Raw genomic sequence first — 23,213 nt, 5'->3', positions numbered from 1 at the left:
GGAGGTCTTGGGGGTGGGATCCTGGGGGCCAGGCGGCCAGGGAAGGACAGACTTGGCCAGCGAGCGAGAGGGCAGGCCCGGCTCACCATCTGTGTGATCTCCTCCAGTGTGATCTGGTTGTCACCTGGGTCGTCCTGGGTCAGAGTCCTGGGGGGTGAGAGGGAATGATGAGCCCCGAGCAGCTGGTGACACCCCTTACCTTCGGGCAGTCCCCTCCCCACCGCCGCATGCAACCTGCCTTGCTCTCTGTCTCTGCTCTGCCATTTCTGGGGCCAGGAGCCCCCTTGCCCCTTTCTTGTCATTGATGTCTTCAAAGATTCAGCTCCCTGACCCTCCTGGCTGAATGAGGCCCCCTCCTGGGGCTCCCTCAGCCCCTAGGCTTCCTGTGGTCTCAGCCCCAGGCTCCCCAGCTGGGAACAACCATGTCTGTGCCTGGTCCACTCCTCCAGATCCACCAGGAGCCTCTGAAAACAGGCTGATGTCCCTTCTGTCCCAGTAGCTCAGGTACCTGGGGGCTGGGCTTGGCATGTGGCCAACGCACCAGCCGGTGGGGTGGTGGGACGAATGAGTGGAAGGAGCTTCAGGGTGGAGCATCAGAGAGGCCAGAGGTCCTGGGGAGCTTTCCAGACAGGGCAGGGGGAACAGGGGAAAGCAGCAAGGTGGTGGTCAAAGGCCCAGAGGTGGGAGGCCGTTCACAGCAACTGAGTAGTGGGTTCTGAGCAGTGGGTCCTGAGCAGTGGTGGAGATGAGGGCAGAGCTCCTGCGTCAGGCCAACATGCTGAACCCTCATTCTGACAGCGATCATGAGTCCTGGGGACGGGGCCAAAGAGCCGGGCCAGGGCTGGGGGACAGTCCGGAGGCCACAGGGCCTGCCTGAGCGACCCACACTCTCCCTCTAAGGAAGTAGACCCACAGCTGGGGCTCTCTGGGTCCACCATCCACACCAGGGCCCGCTTGACTCCCTGCATCCAGCAGCAGTCTGAAAAGCTCCCTGTCCGAAGGTCACTTGACCTGACTTGATCCATAGGCCTAAGGTCCTGGCACAGTCCTGCATGTCTCCTGGGACGAGGAGGAAGGGCACGGAGGAACTGGGGGCTGACTGTGTGTGTGCACGTGTGTGTGTGTGTGTGTCTAGGCAGTGGGTACAGCAGGGAGGGTGGTCTGGAAGCGATGCTAGGATGTGGAGCCTGCAGGAATTATGGGCCTGTAGCTCAGGCCTCAGGAAAGCAAATTGGATGGTCTGGCTGGAGGAAGCCTGGAGACTGGGTTATTGGCCAGAAAGTAGATGCAAGTCTGGGTCAGAGACTGTGACCACGGGGCAGGGAGGGAAAGCTAAAGCCGGACAGGAAGTGAGGTCGGGTGGCCTGACCCTGAGTCCAGGCACCTGGGCAGGGCCGGAGGGCAGCCTGAGTTGGCAGGGGTGAGCGGTGGGTGGACCAGGGCCTCCATCTGACACCCCTGAGACCTGCAGAGGTGATCTCACCGCAGCCTCACCACAGCCCTGGAAGTGGGTGTTGTTCACCCGTTTTACAGAGGAGGAAAAACGAGGTTCACAGAGAGGACTTGACCGAGGTCACACAGGGCATCACTCAGCCATCGGGGCTTGGATATGTGCCACCTGACCTCTGACCTCTGCCAGGAGAGGCCCAGTCTGGGACAGGAGGAAATAGGATAGGTCTGGGGACAATTTAATTCAATTCGACCATATATTCCCTGGAGCACCTGGAGACAGGCTCGCCAATGCAACTGGACAAAGCCTACCTTCATGACAGTAATGTTCTTTTTAAAAAAATTTGTATTTTAGATGTTTTTTAATTTTAAAATTTTTATTGGGATATAGTTCTGTTGCTTTCTGCTGTACAGCAAAGTGAATCTGCTATATGCATACATATATCCCCCCTTTTTTGGATTTACTTCCCATTTAGTGGAGTCTGGAATGTTCTTTAAGCTGCCCCCTGTGGAGGCACCAGCTCCCTGTGGCTCTGTGACTCAGGAACTAGAGTTTAAATTGTATTTAATCTTAAATATTTACTTTTATTTATTTGGCTGAGCCAGGTCTTAGTTGAGGCAGGTGGGATCTTTAGTTTTGGCATGTGGGATCTAGTTCCCCGACCAGGGATTGAACTTGGGCCCCCTGCATTGGCCACCCCCCAGTCTTAGCCACTGGACCACCACGGAAGTCCCTGTTTAATTAATTTAGATTTAACACCCATACATCACTAGTGGCTATCACACAGGTTGGCGTGGAGTAAATGGGTATCAGCAGTGGGTGTGGATGGGGAAGCAGGCACCCTTTTTGTCTCCAGGTCTGAGGTGGGCAGGAGGAGGGAAGGACACACATGGACAAGCCACTCCAGATCCTGGTTGAAGGGGTGTTGACCAGCCTCCAGGCTGCCCAGGGCTCTGAGATCCTCCCAGAGCAACCGCCTGAGGCGGTCCTCTGGTCTGGGGAGGGCCCTCCTCCCTCTTGCCCCCTGCCTCTGGCTGGCCGTGCGCAGGCAGAGGGCAGGCCCCCAACCAGCAGGCCTTCCCCAGCCCCCACCTGATGATGTTGGCCGCAGCCTTCCGCTCCTGGGTCAGGAGCTCTGGGTCATGCATGACCTCCTCCAGGAAGCTGATGACCTTGCATTTGAGCTCGTCATTGGTCTCAAAGTCCTGCAGGGAAGACAGGAGGGTGGCTCTGGCTACTGTTCCAGCTGCCCTGAGGTGCTGGGCAGGAGGATGCAAGCTCTGCCTCCTCAGGCTTCCTGCCTCATCTCCCTCTTTCCCAGCTGCCTGCCAGGCACCAGTGGAGCTGACTGACCTGGAGGTAAAAGGTGCTGCAAGGTCAAGGAGCATCCCTTGATTGCTGCAGCCCTAGGCCAGGCCCTGGGAGGTAGGCTTGATGTAGACAGAGGTGGAGAGCAGAGGCCCCTTGTCCCCTGGAATGTCCTAGGTCCCCTTGTAGGGGATCTGAGCAGGCCCTCCTGAGAATATCAGAGCAGCTAGTTCCTGGGTCAGTGATCTTGGGTCCCCAGCAGCTCGCCTGGATTGCGGGGCGGAGCTGGGGGTCCCACTTACCTGAGAATGCTTGGACACCCAGTGTCGGAGCACGTTCAGGACGCGGTTGGTGGCTGCTCTGCGAATCACAAATTCTTTGTCTCCATTCCTCTGTTCCGGGGGGAAGCCTGGCACACAGGTGACAGAGAGGGGAGAGGTAGTGAGGATAAGAAACCCCAGATATGGGGGAGCCAGGGGAAGGACGGGGGTGCTCTGGGTGGGGGATGAGAAAATATCTGACAACCAGCCCAGGTTCTGACCAAGGAGTCTGGATGGCTCAACTTCCTGTGGACACAGTCCTCACAGGCCCGCTTCTCCCGGACCTCTGCAGCTTTCAGGGGCTGCTGGAGGATTCTGGTGGCCTCTACTCCACCATGAAAGTGGGACGCAGAGCGGGTGGCCAAGCATCCATCAGGCAGTGGGCTTGACTCCAAGCAGAGGTCTGCCAAGTCGCAGAGCGGGTGGGTGGGGAAGAAGGGGCCCCCAGGCAGGAGGCTCAGCACTGCCAGGGCCTGGGGCAGCAGGCACTCCATATCAGAAGGGGGACAAGCCCGTGGGGTGGTGCTGTCATCAAGGTGGTGAGCCAACCCGGTACCTGCACTGGCCAAGGACATCCTCCGGTACTTCTCCTTGTTCGGGGTGCCCTCGTTGGCACCCGCAGTGGCTATCGCGAAGGCAGAGGCTGCTGACAGGGCGCTGCGGTTACTGTCCAGCTCACGGCAGGAGGTCATGACCACTCCATTATTGTAGGAGAAGAGGGGGAACTCTGTGGGGAGCAGGGGATCAAGCCTCAGCCTTCACTGGTCCAGCCCTCGGCTCAGGAAACCACGGGTCTCAAGGCTAGAAAGGCCTCTGGACAGGCAGGCTGCGTTCACTGCAACCAGGGCTGGTCAGGCAGCAGGCATGAGGTCTGGTCTCCTGCTGCGGTCCCCAGGGAGGGACACACCCATGCCACCCTGTGTCACCCCAGGGCTGCCTCAGGGCAGAGAAAGCCCCTGTCTGCCTCCTTCTGCTTCTCCTGCTGAGATTTAGAAGGTCACACCAGCCCTCCTGCTACTGGAGAAAGTCCAGCCACCCTTTGCATCTCTTTGCAGCCTCAAACCTTTTACCTTGTCGGCCCCACTGGGCCAAGGTCTACTTAGGGACAGCCTCGTGTATTTTCTCACCCTTTTTGTCTATTTGGAATGAACACATAACCTGTGCAAAGTCTGATGTGGATAACTCACACTGATGGGCTCCCTGGCATCATGGTGGGGGTGGAAAGAGCACCACTGTCCAAGTCCTCACCCCACTTACTAGCTGTGTAGCCTTGGGCAAATTACCTAACCTCTCTGAGTCTATGTAATCTCGACATAATACCTGCTTCAAAAGGTGGATGTAAAGATTAAAGGAGTTAACACAGATGAAAATATTTAGTATTGTGTGAAAAGATATATATATATATGAAAAGATATATATATGTGAAAAGATATATATATATACATGTATATGCCCATAGACTTCCCTGGTGGCTCAGCGGTAAACAATCTGCCTGCCAATGTAGGAGATGCAAGTTTGATCCCTGGGTCAGGAAGATGTCCTGGAGGAGGAAATGGTAACCCACTCCAATATTCTTGCCTGGGAAATCCCAGGGCCAGAGGAGCCCAGTGGGCTACAGTCCATGGGTCACAAAGAGTCAGGCAAGACTTAGTGACTGAACAACACATATATGCCATGGAATATCAATGCAATTATAATCATTTTTTTTTTAGCAGTAATATTAGTAGAATCTCACTCCAGAAACCTTTAGCTTCATCTTGGAGAAATCTCTGGAGAGCAATCCATTCTTAGGACAAAGTACTAGTCCTTATGCATTGAGGAGCAAATGATTGATTTTAAAACTCAAGGCTTATTTCTGGAACTTGGCTGTCTGTGAGTTCTGCTTCCGTATGATGTCCTGGCAGTCTCTCTCTGCTGGTGGGTGACCCTGAGACTTACTGGGTCTCCTGGGAAATCGGGGAGTTTGGGGTTCAGGCTGCGCTTTACATGTGGGAGCAGGGGGCTCGAGGAGACAGCTGGAGACACAAGGGGCTTCTTTGAGCTCATGCCTCACCTCTGGAGTCCTCAGAGCACCCCCTGCCACCCCTCATGTGTGGGGAGGTGCTTTACGGGAACCAGAGACCCAGATGGCCCCCTGAGAGCCCTCCTGGATCTTGAGTCTGAGACTTGGGCCCGGCATCATCACAACCTCCCAGAGACTCTTCCCTTAAATGAGAAACAGGAAGGACCTGGCCCCGGTGCAAGGTGTCACATGATTAAAGAGCCAACACAGAGCCTGACGTGCAGCAGCAGCTCAAGAAACACCTTCTGGGTCTTCCCTGGTGTCCAGTTGGTTAGGACTTCACCATCCAGCGCAGGGGGTGCTGGTTTGATCCTTGGTCAGAGAGCTAAGATCCCACATGCCTCAGGGCCAAAAAACCAAAACACAGAAGAAATATTGCAACAAATTCAATGAGGGAGTGAGTGAGAGTCGCTCAGTCGTGTCTGACTCTTTACGACCCCGTGGACTGCAACCTGTCGGGCTCCTCTGTCCATGGGATTCTCTCCAGGCGAGAATACTGGAGTGGGTAGCCATTCCCTTCTCCAGGGGATCTTCCTCACCCAGGGACTGAACCCAGGTCTCTTGCATTGCAGGAGGATTCTTTACCGCCTTGGGAAACCAGGAACTTCCATAAATGAAGCCAAAAGACAGGCCTTCCTGCCCACTTGGGAGGGGTGGGTTACACAGCCTTGTCTGAGGTCAGTGGAGGGACTGCCCAGAGGAAGAGCAGGATTTCCCAGCCAGTGCTGCAGCCCCCAGAGTCGCCCCTGGGCTGGGAAGTGCAGCCGGGCTCCTGCACTGAGTCCCTCATAAAACACAAGGCGTGACATCCACTGGTCTCCCTTAGCCTCACCTGCCGCCCTCCCCCACCTGCATCTCACACAACATCTGGAATCTATTTGCAGTTCTGGGCTGGTGAGCCATACCTGAGGAGTTTTTGCTTTTGACTGATTTTGGTGTTGTTGGAGATTTGGTGGGGGATGTCTCAGTGTCACCATCGTCACTCTGGTTTTGATCATTGTCTGACTCTTCCCTCATGGAGACTTCTGAGCCTGGAAGGAAAGAAGGAAACAAGTTGATATTTCTCAAATAATCATTGACTTTTTCAAAAAGATTTTAATATTTTTGGCTTCACCATGTGGCACTCAAGGTCCTAGCTTCCCAACCAGGGATCAAAACCAGGTCCTCTGCATTGGAAGCACAGAGTCTTAACCCCTGGACCTTTAGGGAAGTCCCTAGTCATTTTTTTCAGCTAAAATCCATGCTTTATTCAGATTTCCTTAGTCTACCCAATGTCCCCTTTGTATTCTAGGATTCCACTTCGGAAACCAAATGACATCCACTTGCCGTGTTTCCTGGCTAGGATTCTGCCCTTTGCTCCTGCAGGATGGCCTCTGGGGCTCTGTGGTAGGCTGTCACTTTGGTAACTGACTTTCAGCCATGTGCATCCCGTTTACTGCACGTGCCACAGTAAATGTCACCTGGTATGAAGGTCCTGGGGGCTTCACCCCTTCCCAGCCATGCCCTCTGTTGGAGGTTCCCCTGCCTCCCCCGCTTCTCAACTCAGAGGAGAGAAATTCCAACCATCTTAAGTTTTTTTCCAAGGCCTGCTCCTTGAAGGCTGGGGCTTCTGTCCAGCCCAGGGTTGAGCACGTGTGCGTGTGAGCATGTGCAGGCATATGTATGCTAACCACTGCAAGGCTGGTGTCACCCAGGATGTGGGCTGACCTAACCCCAGACAGAGCCAGACAACCCTCCGAAGGGACATCGTCCTGGAATGGTCGGGTTTCTGAGAGCAGGGAGGGCCCAGCCTGGCCGCCATCACCTGCAGCTGTCGTCTCCACACCCAGCGTCGCAGGTGTGCTGCGCTTCACACTGTTCCCTGAACACATGACACCCTTCCTCACCCCTTAGTCTCGCCCACTCCATTCTGCTGGTCTAGAATGTTCTCCCTTCCTCTAGACACATCTAGGTCTGACAGGCCCTCCAGGAGGCCTTCTCTGACTCTCCCCAGGGTCTCTTGAGCATCCCTCCAACACAACACATATCAGGAGTCCTGTTTCCGTGTCTAGCCCTGCTCCTCAGCCACACTGTGAATCCTGGGGGCGGGAGCCAGGTCTGCTGCCCTCTTCTCTCGCAGGCCCTGACCAAGGCCTGGCTCCGGGCATGTCTGCTGCAGAGGTGGACAGATACAAGGATGCAGGAGGAAGCGGTTACCAGGGCAATGGGACACCTGACGATGGGGGGGACAGTCAGCCACCTTCCTGGGTGTCTCTGCCTGCCTCTCCCCCACCCAGCCTCTGCATGGCCACCATAATCTGGATGGACCCCCTCAGCCTGCCCCTCCTGCCCCGAGGGAGCCTGGCGGGGCTGGCCAGCTTCCGTGGCCGTTGAGCCTGAGGGCATCCACTCACTCTGCTTGCTGAGGGCGGAGGGCTCTTCGGACTTCTCGGTGGCAGTGTCAGCCTCATCTGGGATCTTGTTGGCAAAGCTGCTGGACACGTAGAGCTTGCTGGTGTCCAGTGTAGCTTTGCCGAAGGGCGACATGGCTGAGTACATGCTGGTGTAGCCGTTGGAGCTGCAGCTGAGCGCGGCCAGGTCAAGGGCCTTGCCACCTGTGATGATGGGGATGTTCAGGGAGAGCTTCCGACGGCGGCTGGGCGATGATGTCTTGGTGATGGACAGGGGTGGCGGCGAGGAGAACTTGCGGGTGGCACGTGGGGACTTGGGGGGGTCCCCGTAAAGGAGCTTGTTGTTCTGGCCGCTGGCAAACAAGAGCTCCAGTGACCTGTGGGGGTAGGGTGGGGGATGAAAATAGATGGTCAGCTCAGTGGAGCCTGACTGCCTGCCCAGGCCGCAGAAGTCCTCTGTCTCTGGTGGGGCTCAACAGGGCAGTGGTGGCTCCTTCATCTTCATGATCCTTGATCCTGGGTGGGTCCTCTGAGCAGGCAGGTCTGAGAGGAGACCATGCCAGAGGGCCATGTGGTTCAGTGGCCAGCAGCCAGGTTTCTATGGGCCCAAGTGTCCTGCTCTGGGGGGTGGGGCATGGGCTTTGGTGGGGCAGCGGGTCTGCCTGAAGCTCCCTCACCTCCCTCTGGTCAGCAGCAGCGGCTGACCTGACATCCTGTGGCTCGGACATCCTGACCTGTAGGCTTCTAAGAAAGCTCCCTTTGTCCCCCGCATGGGCCTGGTGTCACCTACACACTCTGACCTCACCCAGGTCCACACAGTTTATGGACAAGGAAGCTGGGGCTCAGAGACAAGAAATGACTCCTCTGATGTCTCCCGACTCTAAACCCGGTGTCTTTTCCATCCACTTGGGTGCTTGCCCTCCAAAGGCAGAACCACCCCAAGTGTGCAAAAAGGGGCTACAGCCTCTCTTTACAGCAAGATGCTGTAGGTCTAAGCAGAAAAGGGATAAGATTCTGCCTCTCTCGGACTTTCCTCCCATCCTCCCTCCTTCTTTCCTTGAGTCCACCCTTTGTTTTTTCCCTTTCTTCAAAGGGGAAGGTGGGGAGAAGGGCGGGCCCTAGGGTTCAAGGAGGTGGCCAAGGGGTGAAGTTAGGGAGGATTCAACATGGTGACCCCCAAACTCTACCCCACCCCTGGAGCTCAGAGGGCAGGAGGAGAAAGCTGGGGCCGAGCAGCAGCGTCAGGCAGGCCCACCCTCTCCCATGTCTTTGCAGAAGGCAGGCTCTGTTCCTGGAACAGTGCTTACATCCGCCCCTCAGGTTCCAGCCTGAGGCTGAACTCAGTTTCCCCCCGGGGCCCAGGGGGGTCTGTGGATTGGCCCGAGGTGGTGGGGGGTCAGGTGGGGGTGCGGAGGAGCCTGCCTACCTGGCGGGGATGGCACTGATGGGCTTTCTGTAGATGGTGATGAGCTTGTCCAGGACCACAACGGCGGTGGTGAAGACGCGGTAAGAGTGCAGGAAGGTGTTGAGGAAGTCGATGCTCAGGAAGCGCAGGTCGGTCAGTCGCTCCAGTAGCCGCTCCACGCTGGCGTACCGGATCTGCAGCACTTTGCAGGAGTTCATGGTTTTGCTGAAGCGAATGTCCACGTCGTCGCAATACAAGGAAGCATCAGACCTGAGGAGGGAGGAGGGAGGAGGGAGGAGGGACTTGGGTCTGAAGGTGCCTGAGTCCATGGCTGTCTCCCCAGCCAGGCGCGCTCCCTGAGGCCTGGGCCATGGCCCACCCATCACTGTCTCCCCAACACACCAGTAATCAAGGATGCAGTGGCTTATGATGGGAACAAGGAAAGCTTTGGAAGACTGAAGTTGTGAAAGAATGGGCTACAACTTCTTTTTCCCAATCATGCCTGATGACCTGACATTATAAAACTCCTAGAAGCACTAGATAAAATATAACAAACTTAAAAATAATATACTGCTTGCACTTCCCTGGTGGTCCAGTGGTTAAGGATCTGCGTGCCAATGCAGGGGACACAGGTTCAATCCCTGGTCCGGGAAGATCCTCCATGCCATGGAGCAACTAAGCCTGTGCACCACAACTGCTGACCCCATGAGTACCTAGAGTCTGTGCTTTGCAACAAGAGAAGCCATCGCAATGAGATGCTTGCACACCCCAACTAGAGAGTAGCCCCTGCTCGCTGCAACTAGAAAAAACCGGAGTGCAGCAGTGAAGGCCCAGTGTAGACAAAACTAAATATAAATAAATAAATAATGAATAATGTGCTGCCGAGGTCAAGAGCTATGAAGAAAATCTGTTCACAAAGCAAATTTGGACACGAATATTCAGAGCAACATTACTCATAATTGTGGAAAAGTGGAAAGAACCCAAATGTCCATCAACTGATGAAAGGATGCACAGAATGTGGTTTGTCCATACAATGGAATATTATTCAGCCATAAAAAGGAATGAAATGCTGCTATACACTGCAACATGGATGACTTCTGAAAACATGCCAGGTGAAAGAACCCTGTCACAAAAGTCCACGTGTTGCAAGATTTCATTTCTATGAGCTGTCCAGAACGGCCAAATCTACAGACACAGAAAGTAGGTTAGTGGTTGCCAGGGGATAGAAACAGGGGGGAACTGGAATGACTACTAATACCCATGGGGTTTCTTTTGGGGGTAATGGGAATATTCTGGAATTAGCGGTGATAGCAGCATGACACTATGAATACACTGAAATCCACTGGGGTGGGGAGAACTCCTCAGAAAGTTATCCAGATGCTTAGAACACCTGGTGTACACCACACTGCCTCGGCTAGCCCCCAGCTGCTGGCACGCTCGCTCCATCAGGCCTGCCGTGGAAACTGGGTATGTGGGAGGCCCTTTCACACACTTGCTCCACAATGGTCTGCAGCTCCCCAGAGTGTGTACTTCAAGAGGCAAAGAGGCAGTGGGTCCCCGATGTTTGCTTTGGGCAGGACAATGTCCCCGGGGTGGGTCAGCTGGCTCCTGGTGTCTGTAAAAGGGGACAGAGCAGGTTGGGGATTCAGAGATTCAGATGGAGGTGAGAGGGCCAGCAGGCCACCCGTGGTGGGGTGAGCCATGTGGGGGTCAGGTGAGCAGACGCTGGAGGAGAAGCAGGCCTGGTGATGGTCAGAGCTGCACTGCCCAGCGGGGCTCAGGAAGCTGAGTTCAGCAGGAGGACACCCCCTTGTCCCTCTTCCCTGGGGTGCTCAAACCAAAGAAAAACAGCTATTTAAAAAATAGGGAACTTGATGTATGGCAGAAGCCAACACAATATTGTGAAGCAATTTTCCTTCAATTAAAAAATGAAGAAGTTTGGGGAAAAAATTAAAATGACAAAAAAAAATAAGGACTTCCTTGGTGGTCCTGTGGCTAAGACTCTTCACTTCCAATGCAGGGGGCCTGGGTTCAATCCTTAGTCAGGGAACTAGATTCCACATGCCACAGCTAAGACCCAGTGCAGCCAAATAAACAAAAAATAATTAAAGAAAAAAGCCATCTCCTAAAAAAAACAAAAAAAGAATGCATAAAGTGTCATTCCTGATATTCTATTTTAAACAGCCTAATTGAATGTTAGAGTTGGACTATAAAGAAGGCTGAGCACCAAAGAATTGATGTTTTTGAACTGTGGTGCTAAAGAAGACTCTTGAGAGTCCCTTGGACTGCAAGGAGATCAACCTTAAATATTCATTGGAAGAACTGATACTGAAGCTGCAATACTTTGGCCAGGTGATGTGAAGATCCGACTCATTAGAAAAAACCCTGATGCTGGGAAGGACTGGAGGCAGGAAGAGAAGAGGGTGACAGAGGATCAGATAGTTGGATGGCATTGCCGACATGAGTTTGAGCAAACCTGGGGAGATGGTGAAGGAAAGGAAAGCCTGCTGTGCTGAGGTCCATAAGGGTTGCAAAGAGTCGGACGACTGAACAATACAAAAATACACATTTTCAAGACAAAAACAACTACAAAAACTAGACCAAAGCCATCAACCAAATAGACGTAAACTCAGAACAAACACACGCCTAGAGCACCCCAGAGGTGCCACTCAGCATCTCCCGAGCCCCCTGAGGTCACCGTGTGACCTTTGGTCTCTGGAGCTCGACCCAGACCACGTGGGGCTCGGGCACTTACTTGATCATCTGTGGCACCGTGACCTTGGAGTTCTCCTCAAAGGCGTTCATCATCAGCCCGTTGCACCGGATGTTATCCACACACTGGAGTCAGAGAGAGGGCTCTCAGTCAGAGCCTCAGTCTCCATGCTGAGACCCAGGCCTGGCAGGGGCTCTGCTCAGTGAGGGTTCACATGCCCCCACGTGACACAGGGTCAAAGGGCACCATTCAGGCAAGGGCAGGGTCAACACAGAGCATCCTGTGGATTCTGGCCAGAAGTCAATTTCCCAGCTCTGTGACTTTTGGGGACTTGACTTGACCTACTTGGGCCTCAGTCTCCCTATCTACAAAATAGGGATAATGATTCCTACACCCACTCCCCCGGGGTGTTTGTGAAAGTGAAAGTGTCTCAGTCTGGCCATTCTCGGGGTGACCTCTGAGGTCCAACATCAAGGATAGGATCAGATCACAGTGATCTGGGTTCTCTCTCCCTGAAGGCCAGCTCCGTGGGGCCTCCAGCCTCCTCTGTCCTCTGCCCACTGCAGGGCTAATGTGTAGGTTCCAGGCCTTGTACCAGAGACGTGAATGTAGTAAATGCAGGGAACCAACAGGGAGCCCAGGAACCTGGGGTTCTCAAACCTGCCCTATGGATGTTCTGGATGCAAGGGGCCCCCACACCGACAGGAGGCCTAGAGACCTAAGGGGAGTAGACAGCTAGCGGGGCTCAGCCTTGGATGGGGCTGTCCCTGTTGATACCTGCGTCTTTCCCATTAGGACCCTGCAGCTGCCCCTTCCTCCAAACAGCGCAGGCACGAAGGAAGGGACCACCTGCCCTCAGGCAGAGGTGATACCACTCACCTGGCTGATGTCACTAGTCCACGCTGCCTTCTCCTGTCTGGACGAGGCCACGAGGATGACCGTGAAGGGTGGTGAATCCTTTGGCTCCACCCCAATCTTGAAATCCAAGTGGTCTACATCTTGGCCGGACCCTTTGGCTTCCAGTTGCAAAACACAGAGTTAGCAGGATGAATGCGGGCCTTTTTTGAGTTGGAAAACAACGGCATGATGCCTGCCTCACCTGGTGGTGAAGGCATGGCATCGCTAGGGCATCAGGCTCTTGCTAGCTTCAGAACTATATTTTTGTCTTTTCTGGATTCATGCCTTGGTGTCTTTTTATTTTTTCCCAAACTTCAAGCTTTTTATTTTGTATTGGAGTATAGCCGATGAACAATATTGTGGTAGTTTCAGGTGACTAGTAAAGGGACTCAGCCATCCATATACATATATCCATTCTCCCCCAAACTCCCCTCCCATCCAGGCTGCCACATAACATTGAGCAGAGTTCCCTATGCTATACAGGAAGTCCTTGTTGGTTATTCATTTAAATATAACAGTGTGTACATGACCTTCCCAAAGTCCCTAACAATCCTGTTCCTCCCAGAAACTGTAAGTTCATATTCTAGTCAGATCTCTTTTTTTCTTTTTTAAGGTGAGGAATCCCCATTTCAAAGATGGTAAGACTGAGACCTAGAGTACAGAGTAGCTTCCAGCCACACAGGGACAGCTCTGATTCCGTGTTGGAATAGCTTTTAGGATTCCCCAGTTGACTCTGCTCTCCTAACCCCAGTGAGGGGCTGAGGTCCCCAGGGAGGACTTTCGTAAGACAACCCCATCTCACTTCTGGGCAGGGGTTAAGCCAGGCCCTTCTGCTCTGCATCCTGGGCTTCCCTTGTGGCTCAGCTGGAAAAGAATCTGTCTGCAAAGCGGGAGACCTGGGTTCTATCCCTGGGTTAGGAAGATCCCCTGGAGAAGGGAAAGGCTACCCACTCCAGTATTCTGGCCTGGAGAATTCCATGGACTGTATAGTCCATGGGGTCACAAAGAGTCAGACACGACTGAGTGACTTTCACTTCACTTCACTTCCTACTCTGCCAAGGTGATCCAGAGGCCAGGTGGAGAACCTTAGATCTTGAGCTGTTAGGGACTGGGCTGGACATTTATCTCAGATGACAGGTTCGCAAAGCCAAAGTAAATCCTGGGTATTTTTATTTCAGCTCTTAATCTGTAGGGCTCCTTGAACTCTCTTTATTTGGAAAGACTAAGATCACAGTTCAGGGACTCCTTCCAATGCCCCTGCATTCACTGGCCTGAGTGTTGCAGAGGGCCTGCTACAGCTCTGGGCTCTACTTGCCACTTCATGTGGTGACCTGGGGATGCGATGGTTTCAGCTGCTCGGAAGTGGGGTGTCTGCATGTTGAGTTGGGGTGCTTGGGGCTGTGTCTCTACCTTTCCTGGACTTGGAGGGAAAAGGGCTTGGGGACTGATGTTTCCACTGGGGTCTGGACTGGCTGTGGCCAAGACTGAAGACGATCATGCTGGTAAGAGCCTCGGGTGAACTGCTACAGGTTTATTCTTGCCTTGCAGGGGCTGTTTGCCTCTACCCTCGGTGGAGGGTCATGAAGGGTGCAGAGCTCAGCTCCCTGGGGCTGACCAGGGCATGCGTGTGCGTATGTATGTGTGTGGATGAGGCTCCCAGCTCCCAGCAAATCCTGAGCCTGAGACCAAGCCAGGACTAGAATCTGAGGTCCTCAGACACAGCCCTGCCCACGGAGCCCCGATCTAGAGAAGGGCAGAGATGGCCCATCCAGCTGGTATACCCCCAGGGCAGGGATCCAGAGCCTCGTTGGGGAGTCACGAAGCAGGGAGATGAGGAGCAACTTGAGTCCAATTGAGAGAGAGCAGTGACCCCACCCCTTAACCCCTTATAATAGGTCCACCCCCCAATTCTGATTCCCTGGGAGACGGAAATCCACAGTCAGCCCCATGCCAAGGCTTTCCAGGCACTTGGGGCCCCCCTACCTGGCCCTTCTGGTGTTCTGAGGTCCCCCTCACATGCTCCCTTCTCCCTGAGTCTTGTTTCCCATCTTGGGTCCTGGTCCCTCCAGCCTCACTGCAGGGGATGGTCCCCTACGCTCCCTCTGGTGGGAGCACGTGTGTCCCTGAACACCCCACCTGTTTGCACTGGAGGACAGAGCTGGGCCTGGCACCTCCCTGGCATCTTCTGGCTGTCCAGTGAGCAACGGTGCATGCAGCATATGCATGCATTAATGAGGGGTGCTCTCTGACCCACAGGACCCCCAAACCCAAGGGCACCAAGTCCAGGGACCCAAGGAGCTTGGAAGGAACCAGGAAGGGGGTGGAGGTGGTCACCCACTGGGCCAGGGAGCTCCTTCTCTAAAGACCCAGACCGGCCTCTCCAGATCCAGGACAATGACCCCTGAACTTCAGCACCCTCCTCTCCTCCCACAGCCTGGGCTCTACCTCTCGGGGTGAGAGTGTGTGATCTGTGTGTGGACACACTGGCCTGCAGGCGGCCTTGCACTCACCTTCTTCCTCTGTGCTCTCCGGCTCCTCCAGCAAGGTGCAGTCAATGAGGGATATGACTCCATTCTGAAAAAGAGCGGGGCCACGTTGAACTAGGGGGGAGATGCTCTAGGTTCAGAGCTCCAGAATGTCAGTGTGAGGAGGGACTCTAAAAGCGACAGACACACGGCACGTGTATGTGCACATCATAGCCAAGTGGGTATTCTGGTTTTAAAGCTGAAGAATTTTATCTTCATATAAGGAGCCCAGGGACTTCTCTGGTGGTCCAGTGGTTAAGACTTCACCTTTCAATGCAGGGGGTATGGATTCAATCCCTGGTCGGAGAGCTAAGATCCTCAATGTCTCTTGGCCAAAAAAACCAAAACACAGGTGGCACTAATGGTAAAGAACCTGCCTGCCAATGCAGGAGATGTGAGAGACACAGGTTCAAACCCTGGGTCGGGAAGATCCCTTGGAGAAGGAAATGGCAACCCACTCCAGTGTTCTTGCCTGGAGAATCCCCACGAATAGAGGAACCTGGCAGGCTACAGTTCATGGGGTCATAAACAGCTGGACATAACTGAAGTGACTCAGCACACCACAACAGAAGCAATACTGTAACAAATTCAGTAAAGATTTTAAAAATGGTCCACATAAAAAAATCTTAAAAGAAAATTAAATGTTAAAAAGAAGCCCAATGAAGTAGCTCAATTGGGATTGGCTCAGAGATGCCTTCCCTGAAGAAGGGTAAAGGTTGGGCTGGGGATGGAGAGCTTACATGTTCGCTTCTTGTCTCACAGCAGCTCCGAGGCACGACCTGGTAGTCCCAAGTCTGCAGAAGTTTGAAATCCCTCATCCTAGGCTAATAAACGTCCATCTAGTCAAAACTATGGTTTTTCCAATAGTCATGCAGGGATGTGAGAGTTGGACATGAAGAAGGCTGAGCACCAAAGAACTGATGCTTTCAAACTGTGGTGCTGGAGAAGACTCTTGAAAGTCCCTTGGACAGCAAGGAGATCAAACAAGTTAATCCTAAAGGAAATCAACTCTGACTATTCATTGGAAGGACAGATGCTGAAGCTGAAGTTCCAATATTTTGGCCACCTGATGTGAAGAGCCAACTCATTGGAAAAGACCACGATGTTGGGAAAGACTGAGGGCAGGAGGAGAAGGGGGCAACAGAGGATGAGATGGTTGGATGGCATCACCAACTCAATGGACAGGAGTTTGAGCAAACTCCAGGAGATAGTGAAAGACAGGGAAGCCTGGTATGCTGCAGTCCATGGGGTTACAAAGAATTAGACATGACTTAGTGACTGAGTATGCACGCAAACTCGGGCTCAGTAAGGTCACCCACGGGTAAGGAGCAGGGCTAGAATTTGAGTAGTGTTCAGATTCCACCTTTACCAGTATGCTAAGAGACTTTTAAAACTCAAACAAATAAATAAACAACCCCTCAAACCAAAATAAGATAAAATGAACAAACACAAAGGCAGGTGCTTTCAGACTGAAAAGCTGCCTTCAATCCTCCGGTTCAAACCACCCCTACTGACTCCCACCTGCTGGAGGAACCATTCCTCCAGTCTGGACAGAGATCTTCCTAAAAGAAATTCCAGAGCTAATAAATAATGAATGCTTTCCTTGACACACAATTTGGTTGAAACTGGAGTATTCCATGTTTGTAAATTAATTTCCCCCCATGCAGCCGACCAACTAATTTGTCGACATGTTAACATAAGCAGTAGGTTCCCTGAAGCCATTGCTTGATCTATTAGCGCTGCAGGAGGCTACGGGCCAGGCGTCCAGGGTCTGGAAGAATGGTTTCCCTGACGTTCTACTTTAATTAAGGGCTCCTTCTGGCCCTCTCCATGCCACAGCGTATTCAGACTTGAAATCTGCTGAAGCGAGCCTTCATGGGGATGAACACAGTTTGGGGACGCTGTCGCTACAGAGGCAGGGGCATCACAGCTCCCAGAGCAGGTCTATGGGCACCTCCCTGCATCTGTGCATGCCTCTGGTGAGGACAGCCACCCTTATTTCAAAGCAGATGAGGAAGTGAGGTGTGGACTGGCACAGGAAGTGTCCGGGCTCACACAGTGTAAGAGACAGAAGTGGGATCAAATCCTGAGCTCTCAGCAGTGGGATAGCCATGTGCAGTGTTGGGGAGTGGTAGCTTCTGCCTGCGGTGCTGGTGGGGGGGCGATGAGTGCCCAAAGGCGTTAGGAACGGGTGCTGTCTGAACTCCTTTTTGGTTGGAAATGAGAAAAAGGCTCTGGGTGCTGCTCTGCCTCAGCTAGATGTGACTATCCTCCACTGGCCCCTCACATACACACACGGGACTTTTAAGGACTTATCTGGGGACTTTCCTGGTAGTCCAGTGGTAAAGAATCCTGCCTGCCAATGCAGGAGACACGGTTTCAATCCCTGGTCCAGGAAGATTGTATATGCTTCAGAGCAACAAAGCCCGTGCACCACAGCTACTAAGCCTGTGCTCTAGACCCCAGAAGTCACAACTGCTGAGCCCGTGTGCTGCAGTTACTGGAGCCTGTGGGCCCTGGAGTCTGTGCTCTGCAGCAAGAGAAGCCACTGCAATGAGAAGCCCAGACACTGAAACCAGAGAGCAGCCCCCACTTGCCAAAACTAGAGAAAAGCCCATTCTCAACAACGAAGACCCAGCACAGTCAAAAATACATAAATTAAAAATAAAGAAATAAAAATTTAAGAAAGAGCTTCTCTGAACCCCCTGGCTCTGCTGTCTCAGCTCCCAGCTGTGGGGGTGCCTTTGGGCATCTTCGAACTCACTTTCCCATTTCCCATGACTTCTCCAGTAGAAAACCCATGAATGGTTCGCTCATTCCAAGCTTCCAGTTGGACCAGTCAGTGTGTGTGTGTGTACACTTGAGCATCTCTGACACCCCTGCCCACTGTCTGGGCCCTGGTTGGGGTAGGTCAGGGCCCCCTGGTCAGTGTAGTGTCCGATCTCCAGCCCTGGCCGCTCCCCAGCCCTGGTCATCCCTACCTTGGTCAGGTGAAGCTTTCCGCCAGAGCCTCTGGTGCAGATGATCAGGTGCTTAGAAAACAGGAAGCACTGCCTCTCGCCCTCCTTCTTCAGGGACAGTGACCCCAGGCGCCCCCTGGTGATCTTGCCCTTCTCGGACATGGGCACCTGGATGAGGGACCCTGCGGATGAGGAGAGACCCTGAGTCTGTCTCCCAGGACGACCTGTGCCTCTGAGCCAGCTTTGCAGCTGCACGTGGGTGGCGATGCCAGTGGCCACGGCAGTGGGACAAGGTGACCCTGGCTCCGGGAAGCAGACAGGTGACTCAGACACCCCCTCCAGCCCCTCCTTGGGGCCACATGGTGGGGTTCGGGGGGGCGGGGGATGACGAGAGAAGCTCCATGCCAGAACTTTGACCCACCCAGCCAGGGCCAGGGCCTTAGAAAGAAAAGGAACCCTGAAGGACACGGCCCCTAGGATGAGAATGCAGTGCCCCTGGGGGTGGCAGGAGACTGAGGAAGTGGGGAGCTGGCTGTGGCCTAGACAGACTGATAAGACTAAGTATCTGCTGCCGCATGCAGGCACTGCAGACGTGACCAAATGATCACAGCGTCTTCTGCTGCAGAGTCCAGTGCCACCTCCTCCGGAAGCCCTCCCGGATTCTCCCTAGTCCCGCTACCCGGATTCTCCCTAGTCCCACTCTGGGCCACCACTCTGCCTCCTGCCCACCACATTCATCACTGCAAGGACCCCCTTCCCTGTATCCTCAGCCCCTTTCCTTTGCACATTCAGCTCTGGAGGGAGGGGCAGGTTCTACTCTCTGGGCATCCCTGGAGACCTGAGTTGGACTGGCATGAATAGGGCAGGCATCCACGGGGGTGGTGAGACAGAATAAATGAGAAAGGGCTTGCTAGGCTCCCCGTCTGGTCTCCAGGTCCAGCCCAGCCCCTCAGTTTGGGCACAGCACAGCTCAGGGGAGTGGGTCACAGGCTAGGCTGGCTCTGGGCTCAGCAGGTCCCAGGGTGGACCCAGGGGCTCAGAACAAACTCCTAGTAGAGGAGGTTCAGGCCAAGGGCAGCGGGGACCAGTGACAGCTGCTCAGGCCAGCCTTTCATGTAGTCAGAGACCTCCAGGACTAGATGGAAGGAAGGAAGGAAGGCTGAGGTCCATCCTGAGGCATCACCTCTGGGCATGAGAGCAGACACTGAATTTCCCACACGCCAACGAATCTGAACCAGCTGACCTTAAAGGCATTGTGGCTCTAACATCCCCAAGTTGGAAGTCAGTCCCTTAGCCCCTAGAGAGCTTCATCTACCCTTCTCACTAGGGCTGAGCCTCTCAACAGTGTTCCCAAGGTCAGCTGAAGCCCAAGAGTGAGGGGACCGCATCCAGAACCACTGTGATCACGGCCTCCCCAAGAGGCCGAGGAGGCCAAGCACAGGACAGAGGGACTGACCCTCGCTGATGCCACCTCGACACTACAATTGCTTGTGACTCACGGGGCCAGTCAGAGCCTGGCCTCATCCTCCAGCCGGTATTCTCTCCCTCAAAGGACATGTCGGTGTTTACGATGGTATACAGTAGACAAACCAAGGCCATCTGGGAAAAATTGTGTTTACATCTGGAGACAAGGAAACTGTGAAAACTGACAATATCAGCATCTATATGTATAGACACCGCCATCTACATATAGCTATCGCATTTCCCCTGGCAGGCCTGGAAAACGCTGCAATCATGCCGGCAGGCTTTAGCACATGGCAGCCGAGCCAACTGGTGGTGTCCCCGAGTGTGGCCTGCCTCCCACTGCCGGGGCCCACCTGGCCGGGGATGGGTGGGGGATGCAGGGTGCAGAGGCCATACCTTGTCTCACAAAGGTCTGGCTGGTGTCCAGGAGGATCTCACAGCCTTCAATGATCATGCGTTCAATGGCTAGGTTTTTCCGGATGTTCTCGGTCTCACTGACTTCATCGTGCATTATCCTGTGAGGATGAACAGTCAGAGACCAGCGGCCCCCACCTCCCAGGGAGATGCAATGCCAGGTCTCTGGCTGGACCTGGGAAGAGATTCTCGGGTAGAACTTGTGGTCACCAAAGGTGAGAGAGCCTACACACACGGACAGCCCGCTGTGTGCGTGCACTTTACAGGCGCGGGCTTCTCTAACTCTCCGACAGCTCTAGGAGGCTGAGAAGATGGTCTGACCCACATGGAGGAGAGACAGCAGAGCTGGGAGGAAGATGGGCATATAGCAGACATTCTTTGTTCACTGCCTGCCTCTTTCCCCACCACTGGCCTCATTTCTGTCCAGAGAACAAACCAAGCTCACTCCTGCCTCGGGGAAATGTGCTTGTTTCTCCCCTCTGCACATTCTTTTAAAAAGATTAATTAAAATTTGAAGTTGGAGTACGGTCGCTTTAGCGATATAATAATCTGAGTCAGCTATTTGTCGTTGTTGTTCGGTTGCTCAGTTGTATGCGACTCTTTGAGATTCCATGGACTGCAGAACACTAGGCTTCCCTGTCCTCTATCTCCCAGAATTTGCTCAAACTCATGTTCATTGAGTCGATGATGCCATCCAACTCTCTCATCCTCTGTTGCCCCCTTCTTCTCCTGCCCTCAATCTTTTCAGCATCAGGGTCTTTTCCAATGAGTCATGCCAAATAGAAGGGGGAAAATGTGGAAACAGTGACAGACTATTTTCCTGGGCTCCAAAATCACTGCAGACAGTGACTGCAGCCATGAAATGAAAAGACACTTGCTCCTTGTAAGGAAAGCTATGGCCAACCTAAACAGCGTATGAAAAAGCAAAGACATTACTTTGCTGACAAAGGTCTGTATAGTCAAAGCTATGGTTTTTCCAGTAGTAATATTCGGATGAATCAGCTATACATATACATATATGTCCCTTCCCTCTAGATCCTCTCTCCCACTGCCCCAACCCACACTCTAGATTATCACAGAGCACTGAGCTAAGCTCCCTGTGCTATACAGCAGCTTCCCACTAGCTATTTGACATGTGCTAGTGTGTATATGTCAATGCTACTATCTCAATTTGTCACACCTCCTTCTCCCCCCTTGCACACTCTTTATATGGTGGTTTCCTTAATGTTTGGGTTCCAGAATGACTTATTTTTGGAGCACCTGGCAATCCAGTTGGCTCAAGGAAAGACTGACTGCAGTTTATTTCTATAGGCTCCAGCACGACTAGCAGGTTTAAGCAAGACACAGTTTGCCCCTTCATCTAAGAACACTTGCAACTTTCTGTTCTGGTTCTGACTGCTGCAACACTGCTCCTCTCCACGAGGTGGTAGTACTTAACTGCTTTTTAAAAAATAGCATTGGTGGGAAAAGGTAGGAGTGACTTAACAACTTTGCTAAGACCCTCCATGTGTTTCCAGGAGTCTTAGGAAAGTAGTGAATATATATATATATATATATATTTTTTTTTAAGGAGGTCTGGAAAAAGTACCTCACCTACTCTAAGGAAAGCACAAAGCCTCCTCTTTGTTTGTTGATGCCTGAAATTCCACAAGTAAGGCTACTCAGAGAGCTGATGAGTATTCAGTGGTTAACAGAGTTCTCTCGTAGATAAGATCCAATTCAAACCCCATAACAATGAGAGATGACATGGGTGGAGCTGGAGCTGTGAACAGGGAATCAGTGTGATTGATACTGAACGCATTACTCAACTCCTCGACTACTTAGCTTCCTATTTGTAACTGTTGGGGTGAGGACGGAAAATAATGCACTGCATGGGCTGACCTCATGCAATGACAGGTGCTTGAATAAAAGGTGGTGACCACTGCCCTTATTAGGGCTGCAAAAATGTTATTGTGAAAAAAAGGTGATATATGATAACTCATCATTTTTGCCAGCTGTCAGACTGGGGCATCGAGATGGGGTCTCTGCCTTAGAAACTTTGGTTTTCTACCCATCCCACCCCCACCTTCCCAGCAATGCTCTTTTCTTTCCAGGCCTTAGCCTTCTTCAGAAAAACACATGGGCATGGGCCAGGGAGGGACCTTTCAGGAAGTTCTGTGGATGGAAGTAGCCATCCTTCCTCCAGCCTCTAAAAGTACTTCACTTTTGGAAGCAGCCCAAGGCAATCAGAACCCTCTCTCTTGCAGAGGGTGGGGGATTGGCTGAAGAGGCTAGAGGGTGCTCAAAGTGAGGGGGTGGACTCCCTGGCAGTCCTGTGGCTGAAACTTCACAATCCAATGCAGGGGATGCAGGTTTGATCCCTGGTCAGAGAGCTAAGATCCCAGGTGCCGCCAGACTCGGCATAAAAAACCCAAACATAAAACACAAGCAATAGTGTAACAAATTCTCCACGTATCCCAAAGTATTTCTGTATCCCAAAGTATCTCTAAGAGGAATAAAGGACTTTTCTGAAGCTCTGAAAAAAAAAAAATAAATAAAGACTTTAAAAAATGGTCCACATTAAAAAAAAATCTTTGTTGTTTAGTTGACAAGTCGTGTCCGACTCTTTGGGACCCCGTGAACTGTAGCAAGCCAGCCTCCTGTGTCCATGAAATTCTCCAGGCAAGAATACTGCAGTGGGTTGCCATTTTCTCCTCCAAGGGGTCTTCTGGACCCAGGGATCGAACTTGGGTCTCCTAAGTCTCTGGCCCTGGCAGGTGGGCTGTTTTACCCCTGAGCCACCTGGGGATGGCTGTTAGATGTGTATAAATTGCAGCAGCTCAGGGTAAACGGCAGACTCAGGCTGCAGCCCGGAGAAGGCAATGGCACCCCACTCCAGTACTCTTGCCTGGAAAATCCCATGGATGGAAGAGCCTGGTAGCTTGCAGTCCATGGGGTCGCTGAGTCGGACACCACTGAGCGACTTCACTTTCACTTTTCACTTTCATGCATCGGAGAAGGAAATGGCAACCCACTCCAGTGTTCTTGCCTGGAGAATCCCAGGGATTGGGGAGCCTGGTGGGCTGCCGTCTATGGGGTCGCACAGAGTCGGACATGACTGAAGTGACTTAGCAGTAGCAGCAGCAGCAGGCTGCAGTCTGTGATGGGGGAGCCTAGGTTAGGGAAGATGGTGGACTCTGGGAAGGCGGCCTAGGGTTTCTAGGGCCTGTGGCTCCTGGGGGAACTGGAAGTGATGAGCTAGGTTATCCTGGAGCCTAGGAGTGAGGGGGTTCAGGAGAGGAAGTGGGACAACGGCCCCCAGAGGT

The 23,213-nt window shown here is 53.0% G+C and overlaps 1 protein-coding gene across 1 annotated transcript in view; it reads right to left on the bottom strand.

The window, feature by feature from the left end:
* The window catches only part of RASGRF1 (Ras protein specific guanine nucleotide releasing factor 1), a 101,092-nt gene that overhangs the window by 26,603 nt on the left and 51,276 nt on the right, over window positions 1–23,213 (bottom strand). Inside the window, exons 9-20 of the mRNA XM_040257441.1 lie at window positions 19,891–20,009; window positions 18,052–18,212; window positions 15,056–15,119; window positions 12,528–12,664; window positions 11,691–11,773; window positions 8,957–9,205; window positions 7,534–7,907; window positions 6,046–6,171; window positions 3,635–3,805; window positions 3,061–3,167; window positions 2,543–2,655; window positions 87–147 (exon numbers count right to left, since the gene is read on the bottom strand). Coding sequence (XP_040113375.1) covers window positions 87–147; window positions 2,543–2,655; window positions 3,061–3,167; window positions 3,635–3,805; window positions 6,046–6,171; window positions 7,534–7,907; window positions 8,957–9,205; window positions 11,691–11,773; window positions 12,528–12,664; window positions 15,056–15,119; window positions 18,052–18,212; window positions 19,891–20,009 — 1,765 coding nt within the window. The remainder of the gene's footprint in view (window positions 1–86; window positions 148–2,542; window positions 2,656–3,060; window positions 3,168–3,634; window positions 3,806–6,045; window positions 6,172–7,533; window positions 7,908–8,956; window positions 9,206–11,690; window positions 11,774–12,527; window positions 12,665–15,055; window positions 15,120–18,051; window positions 18,213–19,890; window positions 20,010–23,213) is intronic.

The sequence above is a fragment of the Oryx dammah genome, unplaced genomic scaffold (genome assembly GCF_014754425.2).
Source record: "Oryx dammah isolate SB20612 unplaced genomic scaffold, SCBI_Odam_1.1 HiC_scaffold_16, whole genome shotgun sequence".
Classification (NCBI taxonomy): Eukaryota; Metazoa; Chordata; class Mammalia; order Artiodactyla; family Bovidae; genus Oryx; species Oryx dammah.
This window is presented reverse-complemented; position numbering and strand designations above follow the sequence as displayed.